The sequence below is a fragment of the Biomphalaria glabrata genome, chromosome 2 (assembly GCF_947242115.1).
Source record: "Biomphalaria glabrata chromosome 2, xgBioGlab47.1, whole genome shotgun sequence".
Taxonomy (NCBI): Eukaryota; Metazoa; Mollusca; class Gastropoda; family Planorbidae; genus Biomphalaria; species Biomphalaria glabrata.
Genome location: NC_074712.1, coordinates 57,194,205 through 57,216,224, shown reverse-complemented (window position 1 = coordinate 57,216,224; position 22,020 = coordinate 57,194,205). Strand labels below are relative to the sequence as shown.

The 22,020-nt window shown below is 35.9% G+C and overlaps 1 protein-coding gene across 10 annotated transcripts in view; it reads left to right on the top strand.

Moving 5' to 3' along the window:
* Positions 1 to 22,020, top strand: part of LOC106072102 (paladin-like) — a 205,734-nt gene that overhangs the window by 108,359 nt on the left and 75,355 nt on the right. For 3 of the 10 annotated variants that reach the window (XM_013232379.2, XM_013232375.2, XM_056021607.1), the window contains exon 2: positions 4,063 to 4,394. The exons of 4 other annotated variants lie outside the window; for them this stretch is intronic. In XM_013232379.2, coding sequence (XP_013087833.1) covers positions 4,301 to 4,394 — 94 coding nt within the window. In that variant the 5' untranslated portion in view covers positions 4,063 to 4,300. The remainder of the gene's footprint in view (positions 1 to 4,062; positions 4,395 to 22,020) is intronic. 3 more of the 10 variants (XM_013232381.2, XM_013232380.2, XM_056021608.1) reach the window with 2 other exon arrangements.

Genomic DNA, 22,020 nt, shown 5'->3' with positions numbered 1-22,020 from the left:
CTGGATACCTTAGAAATGTTCTTAGAAATGTTCTTGCTCTAGTTCTAGTGATCTGGATATTCTAGAAATGTTCTAGTTCTAGTGATCTGGATATCTTAGAAATGTTCTTGCTCTAGTTCTAGTGATCTGGATACCTTAGAAATGTTCTTGCTCTAGTTCTAGTGATCTGGATACCTTAGAAATGTTCTTGCTCTAGTTCTAGTGATCTGGATACCTTAGAAATGTTTTTGTTCTAGTTCTAGTGATCTGGATACCTTAGAAATGTTCTTATTCTTGTTCTAGTGATCTGGATACCTTAGAAATGTTCTTATTCTAGTTCTAGTGATCTGGATACCTTAGAAATGTTCTAGTTCTAGTGATCTGGATACCTTAGAAATGTTCTTGTTCTAGTTCTAGTGATCTGGATACCTTAGAAATGTTCTAGTTCAAGTGATCTGGATACCTTAGAAATGTTCTTATTCTAGTTCTAGTGATCTGGATACCTTAGAAATGTTCTAGTTCTAGTGATCTGGATACCTTAGAAATTTTCTTGCTCTAGTTCTAGTGATCTGGATACCTTAGAAATGTTCTTGCTCTAGTTCTAGTGATCTGGATACCTTAGAAATGTTCTAGTTCTAGTGATCTGGATACCTTAGAAATGTTCTAGTTCTAGTGATCTGGATACCTTAGAAATGTTCTTGCTCTAGTTCTAGTGATCTGGATACCTTAGAAATGTTCTTGTTCTAGTTCTAGTGATCTGGATACCTTAGAAATGTTCTTAGAAATGTTCTTGCTCTAGTTCTAGTGATCTGGATACCTTAGAAATGTTCTAGTTCTAGTGATCTGGATACCTTAGAAATGTTCTAGTTCTAGTGATCTAGATACCTTAGAAATGTTCTAGTTCTAGTGATCTGGATACCTTGGAAATGTTCTTGCTCTAGTTCTAGTGATCTGGATACCTTAGAAATGTTCTAGTTCTAGTGATCTGGATACCTTAGAAATGTTCTTGCTCTAGTTCTAGTGATCTGGATACCTTAGAAATGTTCTTGCTCTAGTTCTAGTGATCTGGATACCTTAGAAATGTTCTTGCTCTAGTTCTAGTGATCTGGAGACCTTAGAAATGTTTTTGTTCTTGTTCTAGTGATCTGGATACCTTAGAAATGTTCTTATTCTAGTTCTAGTGATCTGGATACCTTAGAAATGTTCTAGTTCTAGTGATCTGGATACCTTAGAAATGTTCTTGTTCTAGTTCTAGTGATCTGGATACCTTAGAAATGTTCTAGTTCAAGTGATCTGGATACCTTAGAAATGTTCTTATTCTAGTTCTAGTGATCTGGATACCTTAGAAATGTTCTAGTTCTAGTGATCTGGATACCTTAGAAATTTTCTTGCTCTAGTTCTAGTGATCTGGATACCTTAGAAATGTTCTTGCTCTAGTTCTAGTGATCTGGATACCTTAGAAATGTTCTAGTTCTAGTGATCTGGATACCTTAGAAATGTTCTAGTTCTAGTGATCTGGATACCTTAGAAATGTTCTTGTTCTAGTTCTAGTGATCAGGATACCTTAGAAATGTTCTTGCTCTAGTTCTAGTGATCTGGATACCTTAGAAATGTTCTTAGAAATGTTCTTGCTCTAGTTCTAGTGATCTGGATATTCTAGAAATGTTCTAGTTCTAGTGATCTGGATATCTTAGAAATGTTCTTGCTCTAGTTCTAGTGATCTGGATACCTTAGAAATGTTCTTGCTCTAGTTCTAGTGATCTGGATACCTTAGAAATGTTCTTGCTCTAGTTCTAGTGATCTGGATACCTTAGAAATGTTTTTGTTCTAGTTCTAGTGATCTGGATACCTTAGAAATGTTCTTATTCTTGTTCTAGTGATCTGGATACCTTAGAAATGTTCTTATTCTAGTTCTAGTGATCTGGATACCTTAGAAATGTTCTTATTCTAGTTCTAGTGATCTGGATACCTTAGAAATGTTCTAGTTCTAGTGATCTGGATACCTTAGAAATGTTCTTGTTCTAGTTCTAGTGATCTGGATACCTTAGAAATGTTCTTATTCTAGTTCTAGTGATCTGGATACCTTAGAAATGTTCTAGTTCTAGTGATCTGGATACCTTAGAAATTTTCTTGCTCTAGTTCTAGTGATCTGGATACCTTAGAAATGTTCTAGTTCTAGTGATCTGGATACCTTAGAAATGTTCTAGTTCTAGTGATCTGGATACCTTAGAAATGTTCTTGTTCTAGTTCTAGTGATCTGGATACCTTAGAAATGTTCTTGTTCTAGTTCTAGTGATCTGGATACCTTAGAAATGTTCTTGTTCTAGTTCTAGTGATCTGGATACCTTAGAAATGTTCTTAGAAATGTTCTTGCTCTAGTTCTAGTGATCTGGATACCTTAGAAATGTTCTAGTTCTAGTGATCTGGATACCTTGGAAATGTTCTTGCTCTAGTTCTAGTGATCTGGATACCTTAGAAAAGTTCTAGTTCTAGTGATCTGGATACCTTAGAAATGTTCTAGTTCTAGTGATCTGGATACCTTAGAAATGTTCTTGTTCTAGTTCTGATTATCTGGATACCTTAGAAATGTTCTTAGAAATGTTCTTGCTCTAGTTCTAGTGATCTTTATACCTTAGAAATGTTCTAGTTCTAGTGATCTGGATACCTTAGAAATGTTCTAGTTCTAGTGATCTTGATACCTTAGAAATGTTCTAGTTCTAATGATTTGGATACCTTAGAAATGTTCTTAGAAATGTTCTTGCTCTACTTCTAGTGATCTGGATACCTTAGAAATGTTCTAGAAATGTTCTAGTTCTAGTGATCTGATAACCTTAGAAATGTTCATGTTCTAGTTCTAGTGATCTGGATACCTTAGAAATGTTCTTAGAAATGTTCTTGCTCTAGTTCTAGTGATCTTGATACCTTAGAAATGTTCTAGTTCTAGTGATCTGGATACCTTAGAAATGTTCTAGTTCTAGTGATCTGGATACCTTAGAAATGTTCTAGTTCTAGTGATCTGGATACCTTAGAACTTCGTGGAACCTGAAAGCAGGAGGGTGGAATAGGAACATTTACGCTAATATCAAAAACGTCTTTGCTATAAACGATTTTGCTATAGATTTAACAGTTGATGTATATCGTTGAGAAAAGAATGACTAGCTCGATGGCCACTCGGGGGAGAACTCTCGTTTGACTGATATAATTTTTCAATAAAAAAAAAAGCACACATATTGTAATTTGGCTAGAGAAATAGATCTAGAACTAGATCCAGTTTTGAAAGGACTATCGCTTTTGAGAATTTCCTACTCTATGGAATATTGATTCAATAATTTAATAAATGAATGCCCAGGAACATTGTGTGCATCGTCTTCTAAGTCAAGATCCAAAGGCCTATCATTGGAATAGTATCAATTGTAGTATTTCTATACATTCGCCTTAACCAGGCTGCTCTCTCGGCGGAAAGGTTGGGTGGGTGTGTGTGTGTGTGTGGGGGGGGGGTTTGTGTAAAAATGTTCCCTTGTATTTTAATCTAACATTCATTAGGTATTAAGAAAAAAAAACAATCGCTCTTTGCGTTGCATAAAGGAGGTATTTAAAAAAAAATTACTTTTAATGTTTTCATGTTACATTGTTTAATTAATTCTCCATGTATGTTGTTGTGATATCAGTTAACATTCGGATTTTTTCCCATTTGTTTTTTTTTTTTTTTTTTGTTGAATTAAAGGTTTATTTTGTTAAGAATATAATGTTCGTAAAATTCTTTATTTATAAACATTTCTCTTTAGTGGAGTTCTGGGTTCATTCAATTTGTTGATCAGTTGAGTTCGTGTTTGATTCACTTTAGTTAGAAGTTTATCTATTGAGTTGTGTAAATACAGTTGTAGGCTTAGTCACTTTGTTGATTGGTTACGTTCCTGGTTGTTGAACTTTATTCACTTTCAATTTGCTTATTCCCTTTTAATCATGAACCTCTACTTTGTTGAAACTTCATTCTATCAAATTTTCTATTGTTTTAACTAGTCATTGGAATGTTTAATGTGAAATTCCACATGTTCTTAGTGTATTAATTATTAATGTTATTAGATTTCAATATGGTTACAAAATATTAAAAAAAATAGCAAGCGACTAATCTACTGGAGCACTGTTATTGTCAGAGCTGTTATTGTCACAAAAGTTGTGGAAGGTAGAGAATATAGTGTGTAATTAGACCTTATCGACACAAAAGTTGTGGGGAACAATGTCTTATTAAGAATGAATAACAATTTCTAACGTGCTTGGAAAAAAACGAATTCAAAACTTCCCAGTGGTCAGTTTTGTTCCTATGTGCTATGGTCAAATGAGAAGTGCCAGTAAGAAAGTGACCATGTCCAGCTTGCTGTGCTCCAAGAAACACAAGCATGTGTCAGACGCACAAGGTAAGTTTGACCTAGATTTTTGTTTTTTTGCTAGAACAATTTTCTTCTCCAAAACAGCGTTAGACTCGTGATTTCGAGAGTAGATAGAAATTTGGTGGCCCATTCATCCACCTATGTAAATATGGTCTCATATTCTTTTGTTTTATAACTAACTAGACTTATTATCAGGGTTCATTGTAAGATAATTTAAACTAAGAATGCACATTGTATGCACATATATGTACACATGTTCTAAAACACGATTTAATAAGTAGTGCTTCTTTTGATTTTTTAAATGAAATATACCCAATGCAAATACTACTGTATCTCACGCCAAAGACTCTTAATAAAACAGGCACTTGACAAGAGGGACTGGACTATCTTTTCCAGAGCATAGGTATGATAGATACGCGTCTTGCCTAACCACCATGTTTTAAGGGGGGAGATGGAGTTGCGGTTGCTGGCCTAACCACCATGTTTTAAGGGGGGAGATGGAGTTGCGGTTGCTGGCCTAACCATCATGTTTTAAGGGGGGAGATGGAGTTGCGGTTGCTGGCCTAACCATCATGTTTTAAGGGGGGAGATGGAGTTGCGGTTGCTGGCCTAACCATCATGTTTTAAGGTGGGAGATGGAGTTGCGGTTGCTGGCCTAACCATCATGTTTTAAGGGGGGAGATGGAGTTGCGGTTGCTGGTTGTTCGTGCATCGAAAATTCATAATGGTGTTGAAAATATCGAAACCTGTTTTCTACGTCCAATGCTTACCAAAACAGTGGATCCATGTGCGGACCCATGGGGTCGCCTGTGATATACTCCAATACAAGTGAGGAAACTCAAACATTGAGATAGAAACAATTAGAGTGGCCTACGATAAAAGTTATGTTCTCTAACCTATTGATAATAAATGTGACATTGGTGTATATGGTCGCTATGAATTGTGTGAATTATATATATATATATATATATATATATATATATATATATATAGAGAGAGAGAGAGAGAGAGAGAGAGAGAGAGAGACATAGACAGAGTTGAATATAACTAACAAATACACAATGAAACGAACAAAGAAACCTAAAAAGACACTCAGGAAACTACAAAGATAAAGACACACATTTCTTATTCCATAAGACAAATTCTTACAACCTTCCCCTTCTATTCTATCGCCATTAGAGAAATAGAATTACGATTGCCTGAATCAGCCAGGAAAACCAAGAACATAGCATAGTTTAAGACTCTCATAAGATGCATGACTAAATAACAACATGGAGATGCTTCGGTCGTAATTCTTATTTCTTTAGAAGGATACGATTTGAAAGGGAGTGTCTCATTGTTTCATAAAATATATAAACAGCAATTGGAGAAAAAATGTTAAAGTTTTGCCCACTGACCTATATACATATATAGACTGAACGAGTTAATATTTTATCGTGATCACCGACATATTTTGATGTCTCTGGTTTTGGCGTTTTGTTGTCTTAAATAATAAATTTGATTTATTTGTTTCGGCATTAAAAAATTTGTTCTTTTTATCCTACCGAACATTACCAAAAGTCAACGTTTCACTGATTCACGACACACTCACTTCCAATTTCTATTATCAAATGTCAAAATGTTCACTCCTCCCAACAAAGCATGCCATCTGACATTTGTCATCTGGTCGTAACATCAACCACCATGACACAGCTGGTCCCAGTTTATTAACAATTCACATCGACGTAGAATTTGGAAACCGATGATATTGTTATGTTACACTTTGTTGTGCTTGGCTAATTGGAAGCAAACAAGGCAGGGGCAGGGGCTCCATAAAAAAGTGAGGAGGGTGTTTCCATCACTGGTCAGAACTTGAAGCAGGCCTCAACAGAGTGACGAGGTTAGCCTCTAACACAATCAAGTCAATGTCTCGTGAGATCTCCGATTTGTTGATCAAATTCTAATTGTCATCCAATAACTCCAAGCTATTGGAAGCTGTATTTTCCAGTGTTAACATTTGATCATTCTTAGATCTTTGGAAGAAATCGAAGTTGTTCGGCATTTTACGCCTATAGCATTTGGTCCATCTGTCGATCTATCAAATATTTACAATTAAAGCACTTTTTACATAGACCTATTGGATAATTTAAAAAAAAGTAACTTTAAACATTCGCTCACAATTTTAAGTACACCTTAAGTTTTAGTTATCCTTGGTTGAGAACCACTGGTCTTAATATGTTTCTCGGTTTAGTAGCAAGATCATCCCGTTTTCTATGGTTGAGAAGCACTAGCCTTCATGTATACCTTGTTTGAGAAGCACTGGTCTTCATGCTTACCTTGTTTGAGAAGCACTTGCCTTCATGTATACCTTGTTTGAGAAGCACTGGTCTTCATGTATACCTTGTTTGAGAAGCACTTGCCTTCATGTATACCTTGTTTGAGAAGCACTGGTCTTCATGTATACCTTGTTTGAGAAGCACTTGCCTACATGTATACCTTGTTTGAGAAGCACTTGCCTTCATGTATACCTTATTTGAGAAGCACTTGCCTTCATGTATACCTTGTTTGAGAAGCACTGGCCTTCATGTATACCTTGTTTGAGAAGCACTTGCCTTCATGTATACCTTGTTTGAGAAGCACTTGCCTTCATGTATACATTGTTTGAGAAGCACTTGCCTTCATGTATACCTTGTTTGAGAAGCACTTACCTTCATGTATACCTTGTTTGAGAAGCACTGGCCTTCATGTATACCTTGTTTGAGAAGCACTGGTCTTCATGCTTACTTGGTTTGAGAAGCACTGGCCTTCATGTATACCTTGTTTGAGAAGCACTTGCCTTCATGTATACCTTGTTTGAGAAGCACTTGCCTTCATGTATACCTTGTTTGAGAAGCACTTGCCTTCATGTATACCTTGTTTGAGAAGCACTGGCCTTCATGTATACCTTGTTTGAGAAGCACTTGCCTTCATGTATACCTTGTTTGAGAAGCACTTGCCTTCATGTATACCTTGTTTGAGAAGCACTGGCCTTCATGTATACCTTGTTTGAGAAGCACTGGTCTTCATGCTTACTTGGTTTGAGAAGCACTGGCCTTCATGTATACCTTGTTTGAGAAGCACTTGCCTTCATGTATACCTTGTTTGAGAAGCACTTGCCTTCATGTATACCTTGTTTGAGAAGCACTTGCCTTCATGTATACCTTGTTTGAGAAGCACTGGCCTTCATGTATACCTTGTTTGAGAAGCACTTGCCTTCATGTATACCTTGTTTGAGAAGCACTTGCCTTCATGTATACATTGTTTGAGAAGCACTTGCCTTCATGTATACCTTGTTTGAGAAGCACTTGCCTTCATGTATACCTTGTTTGAGAAGCACTGGCCTTCATGTATACCTTGTTTGAGAAGCACTGGTCTTCATGCTTACTTGGTTTGAGAAGCACTGGCCTTCATGTATACCTTGTTTGAGAAGCACTTGCCTTCATGTATACCTTGTTTGAGAAGCACTTGCCTTCATGTATACCTTGTTTGAGAAGCACTTGCCTTCATGTATACCTTGTTTGAGAAGCACTGGCCTTCATGTATACTTTTTTTGAGAAGCACTAGCCTTCATGTATACCTTGTTTGAGAAGCACTGGCCTTCATGTATACCTTGTTTGAGAAGCACTTGCCTTTATGCTTACCTTGTTTGAGAAGCACTTGCCTTCATGTATACCTTGTTTGAGAAGCACTTGCCTTCATGTATACCTTGTTTGAGAAGCACTTACCTTCATGTATACCTTGTTTGAGAAGCACTGGTCTTCATGCTTACCTTGTTTGAGAAGCACTTGCCTTCATGCTTACCTTGTTTGAGAAGCACTGGTCTTCATGCTTACCTTGTTTGAGAAGCACTTGCCTTCATGCTTACCTTGTTTGAGAAGCACTGGCCTTCATGTATACCTTGTTTGAGAAGCACTGGTCTTCATGTATTCTTTGTTTGAGAAACGCTGGTCTTCATGCATAAATAATAAAATAGTAAAACATAAAAAGTATTATTAATCATTATTTATATTCGGTGTATACTGTAAGGTTGTTGTGTAAAAAAACACAACATTGTAAATTATTTCAATATGACCTCAACCTATTATACTTCCGAAATGGCCTGAATTTCGTGTCCGTGGGGTGTCCAGACTGTCGCTGTATACAGTGCTGTCCAGCCAGTTTTAGTTATCCTCACTCTGGAAGTAGCCAGTGATCGATAGAAAGGCGTTGGGGGGCTTAGTCCTTGGAGACGTCTCCCAATGAGTCGTCAATACAATGGTTTACAATCGTAGTGGCTCGGCTCATAGAGAGGTCATCATAGAGTAGTTATCATAGAGTCAACGGCTTTTCCAAACTAATTTATGGACTTTGTTAAACAGATAGACTGCTCTGTATGGCTGTACGCTATGGAACAGTCTATAAAGGCTGTACGCTACAGATGACATTGTAATACTGTTCTGCTATAAACTGTTCGCTAAACATTACTCTTCAAGACTGGACGCTGTTGACCGCTCTTTGAAGCTGTACGCAAACTAACTAAAACTTTATTGTTTGACAAATTATAGCTTGCAATGCAACGGTAGACCAGCGCTTCTTAAACAAAGAATACATGAAGATGGATGGCTGCCTGGTCGTGCGGTTTGCGCGCTGGACTGTCGTTCAGATTTATCGATGGTCCAGGGTTCAAACCCTGCCCGCTCACATCCCCCGTCGTCCTGCGGGAGGTTTGGACTAGGAAGTAATTATCTCCAACTTTGAAGGAACATTCGAAACATATAAAACAAACAAACAAACAAACAGATTTTAGCGGATTCTATTACCCATTAAATATACTATAATAACGAAATGACTAAGGCTTATACTAGATGCTAGTCTTCTGTGTAAACAAAGTTGAAGTTTGGGTTATCCAATATTTAATGTCCTACTCACTGACCTATATGTTATACCTAGAATGAACATGGACATCTCTAACACTACACAAAAATGTGAATAACGTATATGTAATTAAACATCGAAAATAAGAGCACTCTCGTCTCATAATTATTATTTTGCAGTTTTTAGATACATACTCTAGATCTAGAAAGAACTAGGTAATCAATCTATTTCAATGTACAATCTCAAATCAATAGATGATTAAAATCAACAGACTTGAATTACTTCGATCTAGGATTTTCGAAACATTATCTAAATGGAAACTAACAGGAAACGGCTATATCATAGATTTACGTAAATATATAGTTCTGTGATTAATAGCCCATTCTATTTAAAATCCGAAAAATGGTATTGCTTTATTATTTCTATTCTTTGAAAACTAAAGATCATTAGTTTTCTAAGACAGAAAAGATTAATTTACCTAGATTCGGGCGACTTCCCTTACAGCTTGAAAAGGAGTTACGTACATAACAATTTATATATCTATTGGTCTGTGATCTGTTCATTATTGGATAAGAATTAGTTCCGTTTTTCAGTCTAGGTTTAATATATATAGGTCTTGAATAATCCTATACTTTAAAATCTAACCTTCATTAATACAAGCGATAAGCATATTCTTACATTAATTTTATAATCATACATGTAAAAAAAAAAAGCTTCTGAAAAATATAGGATGCACATTGTCCTTGTTTTATATATTTGTTTACAATACCTCTATTCAAGTCAGAACTTCATGGAGGAACCTGAGTGGAACCTGGACATGGATCTCAAAAAAGGCTCTAATGATTTTTTTTATAGTAATTTAACAATCGACGTATATCGCTGAGAAAAGAACAAACGAACTCGCTCGTTGGCCACACGAGGGAAACTCTAGTTTGACAGTTCTAATTCTTTAAGGTAAAAACAAAAATTTAAATTTGGCTAGAGAAAGAAAAAAAAATATTTATCTTGAACTGACTAGACGTCTTCGGGTATTTCCGCATTTCTTGAAGAGTTGAACACATTAAAGCTCAGGAAAATTGTGCGCATCGCCTTTTAAGTCTAGATTAAAAAACTTTTCATATTATTTTGTTATTATAGACATCTTTTCTCTCTCTTTCTCTCCACTCCCTCGCACTCTGATTCTTTTTTTTTCTATCTTTCTATTCCCTCTTTCTCTTCCTCTGATGCTTTAAAAAACAAAAGGCAACTTTCTGCTTACTATTTCCCTTTTCTGTTTTCTGACCTCTTCCTCTGGAAGCCTGTCTCCTGTTTTAGTCCGATGGATCAATTATGGTGTCCAAATAGTCTGAACCAAGGGAGATAATAAATTGTTTTGTGATCAGAAAAGCCGAGTCATGTGAAATGTTAGTCATGTGTTCTTACATAACTTTATGTTTCTGTTGTTTTAACAATCATATGTACATGTGAAATACTTTACAATGTGTACACAGATCTATGTAACTTTAGTCACGATTACATCTTTACTAATCTATAGAGTATAATATTCTTCATAGGTACACCAATTACCAGATATTGCCATCCACTATAGTTTCAACTGGAAATAGTTATTATCGGTATTTATAGTAGATTGTAAATGAGGGCTTCTTCTGGCCAGCACAATAACCAACCACCCAGGGGCGTAGCTAGGAATTTTACATCTTTGGGGGCCCGGAGGGCTTGACCTCTTTAGGGGCCCCTGCATTTTTGCGTAATATTACATTTTTAATGTAAAAAACACTCATTTGGGGGATCCCTTCATGTGGGGGCCCGGGGAGGATTTTCAATTTCTCCCCCCTCTTACCCCCCACCCTAGCTACGCCACTGCAACCAACATAACGTATGTAAGGCACCCAATTGAGTTGTGTGGATGTAAGGACGTTCCGAAAATTCCGAAACCCAAAATTCAAGTCTTCATCTGAAGTCGAACCCGAGACCACCTTCTTATAGTTGGCCTTAGATCCACTTACATTTACAATTGATGATTAACCCTCAAATATCCAAACATACTTGTTGGTTCAAAGAACACAATAACATTATATTTAAGAACAGAATTTCGTTTCTAAAATAGTAGTGTAGATATAAACTTTATGTTTTTACAATTCATTCTGTTAGCTTCAAAGCTGTTCATGGAGGGAAATTAACTAGTTTGACTGTTATCCAAAATATAATCATCTTAAAATTAAGTTTGGACACACTTTCTTCGGATTTTCTTGCACTCGACTCAAATATTTCTTTGTATTTTGAATATGTTTCAGTGGGTATTCCCGAACTCGACTCAAATATTTCTTTGTATTTTGAATATGTTTCAGTGGGTATTCCCGAACTCGACTCAAATATTTCTTTGTATTTTGAATATGTTTCTGTGGGTATTCCCGGACTCGACTCAAATATTTCTTTGTATTTTGAATATGTTTCAGTGGGTATTCCCGAAATCGACTTAAATATTTCTTTTTATTTAAATATGTTTCAGTGGGTATTCCCAAACTCGGCTGAAAGGTTTCTTTTATTTAAATATGTTTCAGTTGGTATTCCCGCACTCGGCTCAAAGCTTTTTTGTATTTGTGTAAATACAACTTTTATTTTAAAGTTACCTGTTTTCACAAATAAATACATAAAAAGACGTGCTTAAATTCACAAAGATTTAGTTTTCATCTATAGTCTGAATCTTATTTTTTTGTTGTTGTCATAATCAGGGGCGTATCTTAGAATTAGATATCATTTGCGGCCCGGTTGGGGGGGGGGGCTTAACTTCTTTAGGGGCTCCTGCATTTTTCAATAATCATTTTTGTGGTTTTCAATAGCAGACTTCCAAAGGACAAAACATTAAAGCATCACTAATATAACATGATATTTAAAAAGGCGAATCCTTATATAAATCTATAAAACAATAAGTATGCCTAAATCAGGGGAAAAAAAATATGAACTATGAATTGCGTTAGTCTTCTGTTGGCTCCAGACATTAATAGTCAGACAGACAGTGGCAATCCTTTCCCTGGGGAGTCGTGTTTCCTATCTTGGGTTGTTTAATCATGGATCTATTAACTCTACTACTCCTAGTCCCAAACACAATTTATGAGAACTTGTGAGCTGAAATAATGTGACTTTCACTCAATTACATTCTTTTATGTTGTTTTTAGAACTGGTCATTATAGCAGTGCATAAAGACATTTATGTTAAATTTGGACGTTAGATGTTCTTTATATCTTGCTATATAATTTACAAATAAAAAAAAAACCTATTGAAATACTCAGAAAGACTCAAAGATAGAGGCACATTTCTTATTCCATACGCTAGAATAAATTCATAAAAGTGCTCCTTTTCTTCCTAGTGCCATTAAAGAATGGAATAGGTTGCCTGAATCAGCCGGGAAAACAAACGACTTAGCAAATTTTAAGTCACTGATTAACCTGCAAGACAAGATTGACTTAATTACCTTCCTTTTTGAAGTAACTTCTGTAATATATAAGATATTTGAGTGAAAAGTCAAGCCCCAAACACAAGGATTATACTACAACGGTTCTCAAATTACACTACACTGTAACAAAACCACTACTAAATCATACTAGGTAGTTCTTTCAGAACGTGTCATCTATGAGAGCTGATAATGTAAAGCTCATCTGTTTCTATGGAGCACAGCTAACGGGGCTGCCGTGTGGCTAGCACAACGACGAACCGGCTTGACATCCCAAACGTATGAGGCCTGGTAGGTCCTTGAACTTTCAAAACTCGAAATCCCAAGTCATTTTCCCGCATCGAGTGCAGATAAAACCGTTGTCCGCCAGCGGTCTATTTAAGTTATCATTTCGTCTTCTGCATCAATACCTGCCTGAAGAAGATTTGTATGATCCGCTGGCTAGACAAGATCTCGATTGAGAACTGTGGCAAAGAACAAAACAGCAGCCCATTGAAGTAGATATCCTTCAGAGACGCTGGAGGTCACACCCTTCGCAAACCTGCATCCAACATAACAAGGCAAGCCCTAACCTGGAACCCCCAAGGAAAGAGGAAGAGGGGACGGCCCAGGAATACATGGCACCGCGATTGGAAGCAGATGGGCAAGACGTGGGGACAGTTGGAGAGACTCGCCCAGAACCGAGATGCTTGGAGGAAGCTGGTTGGTGGCTTATGCCCTAACAGGGACCACAGGCAGAGATGAGATGAGATGATTCCGTCTTCTGCGTTTGTCTTCAATAAGGAATTTCCTTTGGGTCTAAAATATGTGTTCCGCAGCCTTTTTGAGAGCTCTCCTATTGTCTCTTTCAGAGGTCATCTGCTGCCAGCTACTTTCCTCTATTCAAGTGATGACGAACTGGCGCCTGAGTTGATCTTTATAGTGCAGATCTATATTAGCACAATAAATAGGCCCACCCAAACAGGGGCGTAGCTAGGAATTTTGCAACGTTTGGAGGCCCGGGGGGAGCTTGACCTCTTTTGGGAACCCCTGCATTTTGCGTAATATTTATTTTTAATGTTAAAACACTTATTGGTGTCCCCCCCCCAAGTAGGGGCCCGGGGGGATTTTCAAATTCTCCCCTCTTTTTCCCTCGCCCTAGCTACGTCACTGCACCCAAAAAAAAATTTTTATTTTTCTAAAAAGAGTTAATAAGTCAAAGATTTTAGTTTGTATTTGCATCTATATCGATACTGTTATAGTCGTAATGCTGAGATGGACAATAGTAGTCAAAATGAATTTCTATTTGTTTGGACCAATAAAAGTATCTTTGAAATGTTCACCTTGTTTGATTTGTCAAGGTGCAATGTGGTAAAATAAATAGGTCACAGCTGGGTCTTCAAAATCGCATGAAATGCTACACTTGTCATATGTTTTCGGGCTTGAATGTTGAACTGTAGCTTGTCGCTGAATGTTCTGTTTCTAACCTAAAAATAAGCAAAATGTTTTGCTAAATACCCCGAATGTGAGAAGTGTTCCGTTCAGGAAAAGGTATGGGAACCACTGGACTAAATAATGTCAAGGAAGATAAATTGAACTTCAATTCTGCCAACTATATAAAAAATAATGGGATATTAAAGGAAGAGCTTAAAACAATCAAACATAAATGCAATTCAGATTCTAGACCCTCCCCCCCCAAAAAAAAAAAAAAACTACAATTTTGTCATCAGTTCCGGCGCTAATTGAACACAGAATCAAAGATGTCAATATGTGTCTAGCAGACGCCAGAAATGTAATGTCTGACAGGAGATCACGTGTTTCGAGTCAATACAGACGACTAATTGTCCTGCGGTAGTTTTTGTCGTTAGAACCTTTTAGACCTTGTGGTAGGGAGGGGGGCTGTAACGGAGGAACTTTTGAAGAATACATTAAAGGAACTGAGTGAAAAGCTAATGAAATCAAGGTCCTGGATGTAGCTACTCAAGTCTGGAAATGGCTTCAGTAAAACTGGGATGTCTTAAACTATAGAAGTAAAGTGTTCCCTTTTTTTTTCTCTGTCTTTTTGTCCCGCTCATCTCGTTTGGTCACTTAAAAAGAAAAAAAAATTCGGGCAAAAAAATTAATACAATGAAAATGTGAAAAAGTCTGGCCAAGGTTTTTCGTCTCAAATAAAAGCGTTTGCTGACTTGTCTTTAAAAAAGTATGGAAATTTTTACTGTAGTCGAACTTGTCCAACTTTGGGCTGAATCAGATTCCACGGCACAGACTGGAGAGTAAAAATAATATTGTTTCTTTCCTCGGGTAAGACCTTGTTTCAGTTTTGGCCTCGGAATCTTACCATCTTCGTGGCCACATTTTTTCTTTTTTGTAATATCGATCAGACGTGAGTCGTAAGCAGACGCGAGGAAATTTCCCAGGATTCAGCCTAGCAGAATGGATTGAAATAATGGAATGTAGCGGTAGAGACCATTCAGGAGGCCGAGGCGGGGAATGCTGGGTTGAAGGAATAGTAAGAAGATGTAAGATTGAAGTGTAATGAATTATTGCATATGCAGAGAGTAAGCTTGTGGAAACAGAACAAGCCAAAACAAACTCAAAAAAAAAAGCCTTGATGATTGGTTGCATTCTATTTTCGTTTCTTTGCGTGTCGCTATGGGGTGTAACAACATATGACATCAATCAAACCTTGTCTAAGCCCAATCAAATATTATGTTATCATAATGACAAAGTTTTCGATTCCGAAGATTAAGGATTAGTGTTGTGTTTCACATGACCACGCAAGTCCAGTTGCGACCTGCATATTTTTCCGCACAAGATGCAGACAAAGCCTATTTCTTTACGTCTCCTGCGCCTGTCTTCTACGGGGGCTTTTTTTCTAGACCTTTAATGTTAATAGATGCTTATTAAAGTAGTAGGCAAGGGAAAATGACAGTGTGACTCAGGTGTTATTTTGGTTAGCATAATTCTACATTTTCAGGATGTAAAGTCTGATAACAAAACACCACGCTAAGCCGGGGATAATTTGGTCGGTGAATAGTTTCAGTGTATAAATTTCATTTTAATATCATAGAATGAATATTCCAATTAAGAGTATAGAATACAAAATAAATTTCAATAACAACTCAACAAAAAAAAAAACTCAACATTCAGCTTAAAACTTATGGATTTTCAAAACGAACGAGTCTCCTCTATTTATAAATTTACCTTACAAAGTTGGAATAAGAATCAAATAGAAAAATCCAGAGACGGATGTCAAATTAAATTTTGCTTTTATGTTAAAGAAAAAATTTCCTCCCCTGAATTGTTTGCCGTTCTCTTCGAAGACATAGACCATTTTGCAGAATAAGAATGCAGTCACGTTCTGTAACCTCCATATAACTTCATGAATAAGGTAACAACAACAAACAGAAAAAAGTTGAGGATGATGGATGCATTAGTCTTAAACTTTATTTTAGTTTTAGTTATTTGACTACATTTGTTACCCTATTGTGTGTTCAAGCTTTACATAAATACATTAAATCACGTTTACGACAACTCACTAAATACAGAAGAAACATAAACTTTTTGGTGTGTAAAGCAACATCTACAAATTACTTTAAAAACAACAACACAAAGCTTATATAATGGAAAGAACTGCGCATTTACTGATATAATAATATAAGATTTAACAAAGTTTCAACGCAATCAAAGAATTGGATTTGGGAGAAAAAAACGTGTTAAAGAATCCAGACAGACAGTCAGACAGACAGAGTGTGTTAAGCTTTGTACCCTTTTCAGACCATAGCTCTGTGGGGTAGAGGATGTAAATCTCATTTGTTTTCATGGCTGACGGTTAACGAGGCTGTCACGTGACCAGCACAACAACCAACCCCGTTTACTTCTACAAAGTACGCCAGGTACCCATTAGAGTTGGCGTCCTAAAAATTGTGGAGTTCAAAATCCCAGTCATCACCAAGATTCGAACTCGAGACACCTGTTACAGAAGCCAAGCGCTTTACCACTCAGCCATCAAGCCTAGGTCAAGATGACAAAAAAAGACCGAAACCTCCCAGTTTTTCAACATATCTGTTATCCTGTTTCTTTAAAACGACTACCAAACATCCCAGTTTTTCAACATATCTGTTGTCTGTTTCTTTAAAACGACTACAAAACATCTCAGTTTTTCAACATATCTGTTATCCTGTTTCTTTAAAACGACTACAAAACATCTCAGTTTTTCAACATATCTATTGTCCTGTTTCTTTTAAAACGACTACAAAACATCTCAGTTTTTCAACATATCTATTGTCCTGTTTCTTTTAAAACGACTACAAAACATCTCAGTTTTTCAACATATCTATTTCTTATCTGTTTCTTTAAAACGACTACAAAACATCTCAGTTTTTCAACATATCTATTGTCCTGTTTCTTTTAAAACGACTACAAAACATCTCAGTTTTTCAACATATCTATTGTCCTGTTTCTTTTAAAACGACTACAAAACATCTCAGTTTTTCAACATATCTGTTGTCTGTTTCTTTAAAACGACTACAAAACATCTCAGTTTTTCAACATATCTGTTGTTCTGTTTCTTTTAAAACGACTACAAAACATCTCAGTTTTTCAACATATCTGTTGTCCTGTTTCTTTAAAACGACTACAAAACATCTCAGTTTTTCAACATATCTATTTCTTATCTGTTTCTTTAAAACGACTACCAAACATCTCAGTTTTTCAACATATCTATTTCTTATCTGTTTCTTTAAAACGACTACAAAACATCTCAGTTTTTCAACATATCTGTTGTCCTGTTTCTTTAAAACGACTACAAAACATCTCAGTTTTTCAACATATCTGTTGTCTGTTTCTTTAAAACGACTACAAAACCTCCCAGTTTTTCAACATATCTGTTGTCTGTTTCTTTAAAACGACTACCAAACATCCCAGTTTTTCAACATATCTGTTGTCTGTTTCTTTAAAACGACTACAAAACATTCCAGTTTTTGAACATATCTGTTGTCTGTTTCTTTAAAACGACTACAAAACATTCCAGTTTTTCAACATATCTGTTGTCTGTTTCTTTAAAACGACTACAAAACATTCCAGTTTTTGAACATATCTGTTGTCTGTTTCTTTAAAACGACTACAAAACATTCCAGTTTTTCAACATATCTGTTGTCCTGTTTCTTTAAAACGACTACAAAACATTCCAGTTTTTCAACATATCTGTTTCCTATCTGTTTCTTTAAAACGACTCAAATTAACCTTACGTATGGACGATACACTTCTGTTGTTGTGTTCATCTGAATTGGAAATCAAGTTTTATTACGAGACGGCTACATCTGACGAGGGCAATGCCATTTGGTGCTTAATGTGCCGTAGTCTTAGAGACAGACCTGAGGCATCCTTATCAATATCAGCTATCGATTTTAAGGGTCGATACCTTTGCATGTATAAGAGTTTGTTCACTGCTCTCATCTTTTCGTTTCAGTATTATACTATTTTTACAAAGTTTATATCGTCATTCTGTCTGTCTGTCTGGTAAATTTTTTACCCGTTATTACCCCACGCCCATTCTCGAATCAAGTTGTAATTTTACACATTTATTTATTGTACCTAACAAAACATGAGTCAATAAAAATAGTTAATTAGTAATTGGTAATTGATTATTTTTATCGAAAGAAGGAATTAAATCCAACAGTATTGAGAGATGTGGCTGTAAATGTGGTTATTCCCCTTGTTACATTTTATACACGTTTTTCTCACACTTCCCATTCTCGGATCATGTTTTCCAATTTTGCAGTTATTCATAGTTGTTGACAATTCGTAAAAAAAATAAGTAATTAATTATTGAATTAGTGGTCATTCATTTATTTTGTTTTATTTAAAATTAGCTAAATCCTGTAGTAATTAAATATATCATATATGGCAGTGAATTTGCGGTTCGTTTCCTTATATAATCTTTGTTTATTATTTTAAAACGTTTTTTTTTTTGCTTGTTGAGTATTTTTATGAATTCTGATATTATGAAATAGTTATTTATTTTGCGGACATATGTTTTTCTGTGATCCTTTAAATCACCAAGACTGTTAAGACACTTACATTGAAGCAGAGCAAATTAATACCGTTCGACTATATCAATCGTATGAAATCCACGCTAAATGCACCTGAATAAAATGAAATACACCCTGATACCTCTCGATCCAAAATAGACGGAATCAACATCTCCACAAACTAATACACAACACTTATACAGTGGCGTAGCTAATGATTTGTGGGACGGGGGGGGGGGTTGTCCTCTTTAGGGGCCCCCTGAATTTTGATTCTCACATCATGACATGAGATAATGACGTAATTTTTAACTCAAAAATAAATTTCGGACACTCAAGTGGGGGCCCGGGGGGGGGATTTTCTAATTTGGACCACCCTCACCACACCTTAGCTATGCCACTGCACTTATACCTAGCAAAGCGATAGATTCATACAGAATGTTTGAGGCAACGTCTGTGTTATATAAGATAAGAGTGACATAACAGTAAAGTAAAGTTTCCCTTTCAGACCATGTGATCTATCATAACAGTAAGAGTGGATAAAAAGTTTTTATTTCAAAAATAAGAAAAAAAAATTCATTTTTTAATGTACTAAATGTTTATTTGGCTACCTCTTTACCGATCACACCAGTGACCTGAATTTATTACAGCTTTACAACTTGTGCCTCACATTTACAAGATTAACAACAGAACAGCTTTTGCTCTAAACCCAACCCATTTCAGTTAACTCTCCATTTACAGTTATCTACACACAACAGAATATAGTAATTCAATAGATTTGTCCTCATGTGCACTATATTTTCCAGCGGACGAATAATTGCTACGTGTTTATTTCTTCGGCTCAGACTGCTCGGGCTCCTTGGGGACTAGAAGCGAAGTAATTGATATTAATAGGATAAGTAGTTCTTTGTTGTGATAACATGTATATATAGGTCTGTGGTGCTTGGCGGACATTTGTTGTTTAAGGCGAAACGTGAACATTACGGTGAAGGGGAGGTAACTCCAATTAATTAAATTGTTTAGTTGTTATGTTCTCATTATTGTATGAATCTTTTACAGATAATTGTCTAGCTGATAGGGATTTCTTATGCTTTGATAGTAAACGTTATTCGGTGTATATATGGTTTATCTTTTGATTATTTTGACTATTATATCTGTCTGCAATACTCTGTACAAGGCTACAGACTCTTTATACGAGATGCGACAACGTCTGGTGGTATGTGGGTTCTGATTGGTCAGAAGTTATGTTGTAACCTTGACATTAGATATTACGAGATATGTCTTAAAATATACGATATTATAACATGATGATACAAGATGTCGTAAGATACATATGATGATACAGCAAAGCATAACATGTGATGATACACGATGTTATATCATAATAGATATGATAATGTATGATATAATAACGCAAAATAATACAACATATCGCATGTAAATAATGAATGAGTCTGGTGTGAATGTATAATTTGGTTCCCTATAATTCTAATGTTTTATTTGGTGTAATGCACAAATTGTAAGACAAATTTCCTTATGGATAGTAAAGATTATTATTATTATTATATGATGATACGAGATCTCATAACATATGATGGAACAAATATCATAACTTTACATGATATAACACATCATAACATTTGATGCTATGACATATGTAATACATGATGATACAAAATACCATAACATATGATGGTACAACATAGCATAACATATGATAATACAAGATAGTATAGGATGATACAAGATATCATAACATTTGATGATAAAACATATCACAATACACGATGCCCCAAGCTATCATGACATATAATACAAGATATCATAACATGATTATACAAGATGTCATATGTTGATACAAGATAACATGACATTTGATGATACAAAATGTCATAATAGATAAGATCTAACTTATGAATGAACTTAAATATCATAAGTTTGATAACAGGCGAAACTCTAACTTTTAACAAGGTACACTATTATAACAAAACAACAACAAAAACAAAAAAATAAGGCAAAAAAAAAACAAAAACAAAAACAAAACAAAAACAAAACAAAAACAAAACAAAAACAAAACAAAAAACAAAACAAAAACAAAACAAAAACAAAACAAAAAGAAAAAACAACGTCATATCTTTTCAAGTCCAGTAATTCAGTTCATTAAAACTCCCTGACATCTCTCTCCCCAACCAGACCCCAACATTATGGCCTACACCAGACTTTGCTGGCCACGGAAGGCCAAAGCTCTCTTGTCCTCAGATCTCGTCTGCAATCTTAAGTCTCGGCACGAACCAGGGCTTTGGATGAAGGCTTTCAAAAAAAAAAGATGTACCAGCAAGCCGCTTTTCAATCAAATACTTCACGATTATGCCTGATAGAAAGAATTTCAAATGAACGCAAAGAAAGGCAGAGGACCTCCTCGTCAAAGGCTATCACCAGCTCAGAGGACCTCCTCGTCAAAGGCTATCACCAGTCCTATTCTAAAACTTCCAAAATATCTTAAACTAACGTTTGCTCTAATGATTGCCCAGAGTGAGTCTTTCAACTGTCTAGTCGTCAATGTAAAGAGGCTCCTCCCACCCCCTTTTACTAAATGCTCACCAAAAAAAGAACATCTTTCAGGCCAGCAGTAGCATAGGTTTAGTGTGAGAATGGCTTAGTGGAAGATTCGTACAAAAATAAAATCTGGGCCAAAATTGATTCCGCTAAATATTGCTAAAGACCTGTTTAGAAAAGTGAATTTAAGTAGAAGGAGGAGCTATGTATGTGTATATGTGTATGTGTGGCATAATGGGGAGTTAACTATTTTTGAGCTAGTGTAAAGACAGGAGTGATTTCCCTTAAGAAGTTTATATAAGGGCATGTAAAGTGTATTTAGTTGCCACTTGCTCTTGAGTTACCAGCTCGACCACTGGACCTGTGTTGTGAACTGTATATATTTTTTTTTCGAGTAGTTATTGGTCGTGTGTCTTGGGATACTCAGGAAAAGTGTGCCCTGCTGTAGAGATCTTTGGGTTAAGTATATCTTTAATCAAAATATACAAAATACATTATGATTAAAGATACACTTTAGCCCAAACATCTCCATGCAACTCGATTATAAAAGTTGTACCGGTTAATTGTGTATCTTGGCGCAGTTCTCTCTAAGCACTCCAAGATCTGACGTTGTAACTTATACAGTAAATTAAAACCTAAACAGACACTTCAGTCTTGTACCTTCTCTCAGCCTCGATTTCAATTTGAACTGATAGAGCGAGCCTCACTTTCAAGTATGCTTTTTTTTCCCATTATGTTGTACTAGTTACGTATCGAAACTTATCCT